Below are 9064 nucleotides of genomic sequence, written 5' to 3'. Positions count from 1 at the left end.
TAGCTGTCTCACCAAAGAAGGCTGTGATATGCCATTTAGTGTCTAGCAAAGATTAGAAGAACTTGTGGGATTCAATGTCAGACAGATTGTTGGGCTGAGGTACTGGCTAGATTTAAGGATCTAGCAACATGTGAATGTGACAAATTTTTTTTCAAGGAATTAGGTGACACTTTTGCCTTCAACAGCTTTGCACAAAGCTGAAATAGACTATTTGAAGTGTACCTGAAATAATTGTCTAGCTGGAGTTTGTAGATGTTTTTTAACATGGTTCTCCATTTTTCTATAATTATTCTTATTTATGTGTAACCTACTCATTATCTATAAGTACTTGTATTCCCTCTCTTTTCTTTCTTGTTCCTTGGTTTAGAGCCCTTATGTTATAACAAATCAAATTTCTGCTGGCTATATTAAGTAGAGCTTAATAAAAATTTATGTTTTCTTCCTGACCAGCAGATGATGCAAGCACGTCACAGGCGCAGACACTTCTTAATTCACTGTATGAGCCGGAGAACATAGAGATTCACATGGATCTGCCTGACTGTGGTGAGTGAAAATACACTGAGAAACACTAAAAGTTTTTCATTACACACGTGCTGAATACACTGTTGCATAAACTAGTGGATGCTGTAGCACGCATAATTGGGATAGTTGGTGTTAATTAATTTTAAGACTGGAAAGTGCACGTACACGAACACACGGTAGAAATGGCAACACCATGGACCCCTTAAAATAGTCCTAAATAGTCATTTCCAGTCAGGTGAGCCTCTCAGCATGGCCCGAAATTACTTTCCATTATTTTTCTCTTGTCTCCTACCTGTCATTTTTAGCCTTGCAGTGGGTTTTTGAAGCTACTAAGGGGGCAATGGGGGCTGGTTGATAGCTTGTGCATCACCTGTGTTGTTTGTCATTTTTTTGGTCCATGTTATACCTAAGAGATCATAGAAAATAAGGTTTTTCAAGTAATTGCACTGGCACTATTGAGCCCTAGCCTCTAGCATGTAAATAAGGCACTAGGAAGAGCCTGTATTTCTCATCAAAAGAGCTGCTGCATGAGAGGAGTTATTGCCGATGTGTATTGGAAAGGAAAGCTGGGTTCAAGCTCAAAGCACACAGCACAGCTCTTATGTTGGTTCACTTGTGATGTACAGAACTAGAAGACAACCCGACGGCCTCATGCCCAGCACCTGACCGCATCGCAACTGCTGCACCCAGTCGGGCTCAAACCCCAACATCTAGCCCTTCAGATGTTGCTGCTGCAGGTTTGTAATCCCTAGTTTTGTTGGTGCATGCCTACAGACTCAAATGATTTTCGTCATTAGTGCTTTCAACATCAACAAAAGCAACTTTAGGTGCAGCTATTGAGTCTAGGAAATCATTCAAGATGGCCTGAAAAATTCTATTTTGTGCTATGAAAGAAATACAGGGTCAGATTTTAGCTGTTGCTAACATTTGCACCAAGTCCTTAATTGAATTAGTATGAGCTCAGCGAAGGACATTGTTTTGTTTTTCAGTACAATAGTTTTGTCCTATGCAATAATAAATTAATAAGAGCATAAGTACCTAATAAGTGTAAGTAGTTTCAGTATGTTCAAAAACTAGTTGCATAGTTTCATCATGGATCCACTTCTTTTGGTTGCCCTTGCTGCTTTTCTATCTTTTCTTTGTCTCCCTGAGAATAATTCTGGTTTATGTGCATTAGACTCAAGTAGCAGCCTCCTTCTGAACTTGTTTACTTGTGATCTCTTGGACTACCAGGCAATGCAACTGTGCATGGGAGCCCCCCTGATTCCCACACTGGTGAAACCAGACGGGTGGCCAACACTCGTGTGCCTCTGCAAGGTGTGTAACAAAAAAAAGAAAGCTTGGTCATATCAGTGTATCTTGTATTTTGCCTAGTAGAAAACAAGAGTATCATTCAAAATGCAGGTACGCAATTGTAAATGAAGATGCTTGCAATTGAAGGCAAGAGTAAAAAAAAAGCACTTTAATTGTGTAGTAAATCTTTCGTTGGGAAAGCCTATTTCTCTGTCCCCTAAAATCTCCGAGTATATGGCTTTATCGCATCTTTAGTCTTGGCCAGGAAAGGAGACATGGGCAAACTGGTGCCTCATGCGTCCTTTTATATGAGTAATACAGAACAAGCTCGTTAATTTGACCTCAATGAATTATTAAGAAAATTGGATGACTCGGGAGTTCTTTCTAGCCCCGGCCAGTATTTGTATAGTTTATTGCCATCAAACCTGTTGATTCGGTTACATTTGGTTTCAACGTGGGTAATATGAATGTTCCGCGAAGCCCACCAAGCATGAGGGGCCGCATCCCCACAGCGGATGTGGCCGCAAACTGCCTGAGAGAGAGAGTAGCGAGAGTTGTTGATTTATGACTTGTTTTAGTATATAGCAGAATTCCTTACAATGAAAACAGTAGTTCAAAAATAGTACGAGGACCGCTTTAGGCAACAGCGCATTTCTGTGCAAGCCACTGGGACCGAGGCTACAAACTTGGTCAAAGCGAAGTGAGGTTAGGGAACGCGCTTGCCAGCAAGTGTACTTTGCGGCGAGTGACACTAAACTTGCTCGTGTGACAACGCGTAAATGACACTCGCAGCTAAGTGTACTCGCTCGAAGTGCACTTATATTGCCAGGTGTGATAGGGGTATAAGAGGCATTTCTTCGTTTTCTTGATACTATTGATAATTCAAGATTAAATAACTAAAACATTTTTGTGGTCCTGTGTTGTGGTTTTGTGGTCCTGTCCTGACTTAACGAGCTTTTACTGTATCAGAAATCGGACAGAATCAGCCAGTTAAAAAAAAGGGGGGGTTGAAATGTATTGCATAAATTCGCATGACTCAGTTACTGATTGCCCTTTCAAAATTGGCAGTTGATTCCCAGCAGCGCAGGGCTCAAAGTAGCCCATGCTCACCGTTGACTGCTGCGACTCGCACTTCAACACCAGTGCGAGTGGGCTTGGTGTCTGTGCCACTGCACGGATCACTAATCAATTCGCTCCCGCTATGCAGATGGTCCGTTACGTCATCGCTCATCTGCTGCTACCTGCGCTTGCGCATGCGGTAGCGCCGGCGGAACATGGCTTCAGCTGTCCTGGAAGCGACGAAGGCAGCGCATGCCCTCTGCCTATCGTCAAATGCCTGGCTCGACCAGAAGAGGGACTCTGGGCAGCTGAGCTCAACCAAGCCTGGACGGTTGCATCATCATCGACATCCACGAGCCCGACACCTATAAAAGAACAAGGACCTTCAACGGAGCGCTGTGGGCTTGGTGTCTGTGCCACTGCACGGATCACTAATCAATTCGCTCCCGCTATGCAGATGGTCCGTTACGTCATCGCTCATCTGCTGCTACCTGCGCTTGCGCATGCGGTAGCGCCGGCGGAACATGGCTTCAGCTGTCCTGGAAGCGACGAAGGCAGCGCATGCCCTCTGCCTATCGTCAAATGCCTGGCTCGACCAGAAGAGGGACTCTGGGCAGCTGAGCTCAACCAAGCCTGGACGGTTGCATCATCATCGACATCCACGAGCCCGACACCTATAAAAGAACAAGGACCTTCAACGGAGCGCTGTGGGCTTGGTGTCTGTGCCACTGCACGGATCACTAATCAATTCGCTCCCGCTATGCAGGTTGGTGAGCCCTACGTTGTCTTTTCGAAAAGATCTGGTAATTACTTTCTGGTACAGCTGCCAAGCCCGCATTGCTGTATGGTTATTATTGCCGAGTGTGTCCATGTAATTCGTGCACTACTAATTCTAGCTGGAGATGTTGAAACTAACCCTGGCCCTTCAAATATCTCTGAGAACCTTCTTGCTGAATTGCGTAAGCTATCTACAGGTCAAACACAACTAATTGCAGAAGTACAGGGCTTGAAGTCTCAGCTCGGTAACACCGATAAAACAATTGGCGAACTGAACAAAAGATTATCAGACCTTGAAAGTCATTATCAGTCTCTGGTACCACTTCGAAAAGAAATAGAAGTCCTGCGCGTTAACACGGAGCAGACCTCCTGCAGAATCTTTGCACTAGAAGCCCGTATTGATGACGCTGAAAATCGCTCAAGGCGAAACAACCTAATATTTTACGGTATCCCGGACCCTTCCGCATCTGAAACATTTTCTGAATCGGAGCGGCTGGTAATGAATCTTTGCCGGGACAACCTACAGGTTCACTTAGAACCAAGAGATATCGAACGCGCGCATCGTCTCGGTCGACATTCACCTGAACGCTCCCGGCCCATAATCGTGAAGATTGCTCTGCACAAGACAAAAACTGCAATATTATCGAATGGTCGCAAGCTTAAGGGGACAAGTTACGGCATAGGTGAAGACTTCTCACGCTCAGTCCAAAATGCTAGAAAACAACTAATTGCTTTTGCGAGAAGTAACAACAAGCCATTTTCAATGCACTTCAAAACACTGCACATGAATCAGAAGCGCTACATTTTCGACGCCGAATCAAACACCGTCAAAGAACTATCGTAGCAATCAAGCCACCGGGAAAAAAAAACGACCGCTGTTGCGGTTACTAGCAAAACTCTTTCACTTTCTGTTATTTACACTAACATTCGCAGTTTCCTACCCAAACGGGAACTTATATCTAGCACTGTATCATCCTCTGAAAGCAATGTGCTATTACTTACCGAAACGTGGTTAACTGATGACATCCGTGATGACGAAGTTCTGTCAGAATTACCAAACTTCCAGTTGTACAGGAATAACCGCGCATCTACTCGTGGTGGCGGTGTACTCATTGCTGTTCACGAGCAATTATCTTGCTCAGTCGTACATATTAAAACAGAGCTAGAAATGCTCTGGGTACTTATTAAGGCACATCCTCAGTCCGTTGTACTGGGCGTTTGCTACCGACCACCCCGTGCTAGTTCCAATTTTAGCAACCAACTTAATCAGGCCATGTGCCAGCTCACGTCTGCTCATCCAAACGCGCACGTACTTTTATTCGGTGATTTTAACTTCCCACAAATAGAATGGCGCACCAGCAATGTGCATTCATCTACGGGTGTAGGTGAAGCTAATGCGTTTCTTGATATTTGCCTAAACTTCAACATGACCCAACTAGTCACAGAGCCAACACGTGTATCGCAAGATACAGCCAGTGTCCTGGATCTGATACTAACCAACAATCCTGAAAGCCTGTCACGCATTCACTATCTACCCGAAATCAGTGACCATAAGACAATTCACGCCACTTTTTCTTTTCAACCGCTTAAACGAGAAACCTACAAAAAAACGATCCATCTATATGACAGAGGGGATTACGAAACAATAAACGAAGCTCTTAGCGCATTCTTCCACACTTTCCAAGCAACTTTACATCAACACACAGTAGATACGAATTGGACCCGCTTTATCGGTAAACTGACGGAGCTAACCGATAAATTCATACCTAAAGTCAGCTTCACAAGCACCTGCAACAAACCCTGGTTTACTAAAAATCTAAAACGCCTTGAAAATAAAAAGAAACGTTTATTCCGATCTGCCAAACGTGCAGGTCAACCGAGTGTATGGGATAGGTACTATGAGGCTGACCGCAATTATCTTTTAGCCCTGCGCAAAGCAAAAAACTTCTTCTATAACACAGACCTACCCAAGCTACTGCAGACTAATCCCAGACAGTTCTGGAAAACACTTAAGGCTGACAAACCGCGTGACACTGTACTAACCCTTGAATCTGGTGAAGCTATTACTGACGGGGAATGTGCGAATCTATTCAACGCTTCTTTTGCTACAGTTTTTACTGATGAACCAAGCATACACTCCCGCATACCTTCACTTGGCTTTAATTGTAATCATGACATGCCAGCAATCAATTTCTGCGCAAATGGAATATTGTCTATAATAGAAAAAATGAAATTGTCATCCTCTGCGGGCATGGATGGTATCAATTCCAAAATTCTAAAAAATGTTAAAGAGAGTGCTTCGCTTTTTCTTGCTCTAATATTTTCCCAGTCCCTTTCCTCAGGAATCATCCCATGTGACTGGAAGATAGGGAAGGTCGTTCCGGTCTTCAAATCAGGCGATAGAAACTCTCCACTTAACTATCGCCCCATCTCCCTAACAAGCGTCCCCTGCAAGATCATGGAGCATGTCATCTACTCCCACATAATGAATTTTCTCGACAGCAATAATTTTTTTCACCCTTCACAACACGGCTTCCGCAAGGGGTTGTCGTGTGAAACACAGCTGGCAGCCTTCTTGCATGACATTCATACTAACCTCGACGTTAACGTGCAAACTGATGCCGTTTTTCTTGATTATGCTAAAGCATTCGATAAGGTGCCTCATCAACGATTGTTCGCTAAACTTTCCCAACTAAATTTACATCCCACCGTCATAAAATGGATAATAGAGTTCCTTACTAATCGATCACAACGCGTCGCTGTAAATAACCACCTGTCTACTGCCATCCCAGTAACATCAGGTGTCCCTCAAGGCTCCGTCCTTGGCCCGCTACTATTTTTAATCTATATTAACGACTTACCTTTGCATGTAACCAGTAATATACGTATGTTCGCAGATGACTGCGTTGTCTACCGCACAATACTAAACACCTCTGACCAGTTAACCTTAGAGAACGATCTTACTAACGTTTCGAAATGGTGTACCACTTGGTTAATGACACTAAACGTAAATAAATGCAAAACTATGTCATTTACGCGTAGCAATAATCCGCTCATGTTTCCGTACACAATCAACAGCTTACCCCTAGAACTGACTAACTCTTATAAATACCTAGGTGTCACCGTGACTAGCGATCTGATCTGGCGTACGCATGTCCAAAACATCATTTCATCGTCTAACAAAACCTTAGGCTTTTTAAAACGTCACCTCAAAAGTGCTCCAATGCAAGTAAGATTACTTGCCTACACATCACTAGTGCGACCGAAATTGGAATACGCATCCGCCATCTGGGACCCGCACCAAGCATACCTCATCTGCGCTCTAGAATCAGTTCAAAACCGTGCAGCTCGCTTCATTCATTCTTCGTATTCATACGACATCAGCGTCACATCACTAAAATTACTATCCAATCTTCCATCGCTCGCTCTTCGTCGGCGCATTTTTTCTCTTTGTCTTTACCATAAATTTTTTCACAGTTCAATCCTGCATCAACCATCTTACATCAAACCCGCAACACGCATATCAGCCAGGACAAGCCACACGCAGCAGGTTTCATTAATGCGCGCTCGAACATCAACATTTCTCGCGTCATTTTTTTCCCGCACAGCAAAAGACTGGAACGACCTCCCCTTTTCCATTGTCGACATAATATGTCCATCTTCTTTTGCACAACATGTCACTGACCATCTTCTAACAAATAACCTTTAAGTGCTTTTTTGAATTACATGTTGGTTACGTGTGTTATTTATTGTACATGCATATTTCCTTGTAATATGAAGAAATGTATATAGTTGAAACCCATGTATTGATTACGTTTGTTAAATATTATTCCCACCCCTTATGTAATACCCCCATTGGGGGTCTTTAAGGAAAATAAACTGACTGACTGACTGCCCCCGAGCCACTCCAATCAGAGGTATGCATGTAGGCAGCTGTAAGTGCACCAACACCGATTTTCAAAGCTGGGTTTACTCTCTTATACAAATCTCCTGTGTACAGACACGTCTCTGAGCGAATATAAAGGTCCGGAAGTGCTGCTAAGACTTGAATGGTACATGCATGACGTCAGGCTACAGTATCAATTCTGGTGACTTCACACACCCAAATGAACACATGTGATGTCAGATACCAAAGCATACAAAATTGCTGCTTACATGTTGCTTTTCCTGTCACTTCTCGCTGTTAGATTGCAGTAGTTCATCATACTTTTCAATCGAGCAAAGTAAAACATGGCTTCTGTCATTGTGTGTGCATTCCAACATCGTCTAAATTGATCACAAGGCAAGGAAATAATTTTATTGTGATTTGTTGTCATGACAGCAACATTTTGCCCTGTATAAACTTTCAGTAGCAAAACAGGCCGCAATAGATACAAGTTCCATAGATTCGTTCACTATTGGGTGCTACAACAAGTGTGCAACAACTGGATGCCAGCCAGAACAATACTTGGTCCTTTTTTGACCCATATGTGTATAGCAATAGATGATGGAACGTCCGTGTAATGTCACCATATCACCATATCTAGCGTGAGCATGTCGCCAACTCATGTGGCTACAGTGTGTCTTGACGTCAGTATACAGTATATGAAACAGAACCAGCTTTGTAAAAACGTGTTGCATTTGCTTTTTAAAGTGTAGTCAAGTGTGTAAGTGAACTTTCTTGGTTTTGAGGGCTTGACCTTTCATTTGATGCATAGAAACAACTTATAACATTTCTCCCAATTCTTTTTTAAGTAATCGCAACATTTTGTTGCAAGCAATTTTGTGTGTACAGAGGCACCTTGACTATTATTACAGTATTTACCTGCCTGCGTTTAGTAATTCTAGTGTTTTGGAATAGTACTGTACAGTAGACCCTCGTTAAATGGAATGTGAAGAGACTAAAAATGTTTTCCATTTAACAGTAGCTCCGAGATAAAAAAAAAGTGGAGAATCTAAGTACGAAAGCAACCGTGTTGAATGAAGTTCTTTCAATTAAGCAACAATTCACTTTAATTGATTTCAGTTTACTGAGAGTCTACTGTGTTAAAAAGAACCATGTGTGCTCAGTTGAATATCATGGTGCTTTGTAAACTGTTGCACTTGCTCATTCATTTGAACCTAAGACAGTTAACTGTTCCTTGTAAATTTGTGCAGGTCCACAGCGGCACGCTGAGGCAACATATGCCCTCATTCAGGCCCGCTGTGATCGGGACACTGCAATCGAGAACCACCGCCTCCAACTTGAACAGGGCCGCCTCCAATTTGAACAGGACCGCCTCCGGTTCAAGATAAAGTGCCATAAGGAGAAAATGAAGCTGAGAGAAATGGAGCTTCAACAGAGGCAGGCAGAGCAGGAGGCACAATTCAAGCTAAGGGAGCTTGAGCTAGAGGCGCTAGCTGAGGAGCGCAGGCACAACAGGAGCTATCAAGA

At 43.2% G+C, this 9064-nt stretch overlaps 1 protein-coding gene across 1 annotated transcript; it reads left to right on the top strand.

Annotated features, from left to right (window-relative positions):
- The first annotated feature begins 3066 nt into the window (after positions 1-3066).
- LOC142772094 (uncharacterized) lies at positions 3067-7537 on the top strand. The gene has a single exon (XM_075874230.1). It carries the CDS (start codon positions 3326-3328, stop codon positions 4493-4495), a length of 1170 nt encoding a protein of 389 aa, XP_075730345.1. The 5' UTR covers positions 3067-3325; the 3' UTR covers positions 4496-7537.
- Positions 7538-9064: the final 1527 nt, after the last annotated feature.

Source organism: Rhipicephalus microplus, chromosome 9 (assembly GCF_043290135.1).
Source record: "Rhipicephalus microplus isolate Deutch F79 chromosome 9, USDA_Rmic, whole genome shotgun sequence".
Classification (NCBI taxonomy): Eukaryota; Metazoa; Arthropoda; class Arachnida; order Ixodida; family Ixodidae; genus Rhipicephalus; species Rhipicephalus microplus.
The sequence above is the reverse complement of the archived record's forward strand: the minus strand, read 5'-3'. Positions and strand labels throughout refer to the sequence as shown.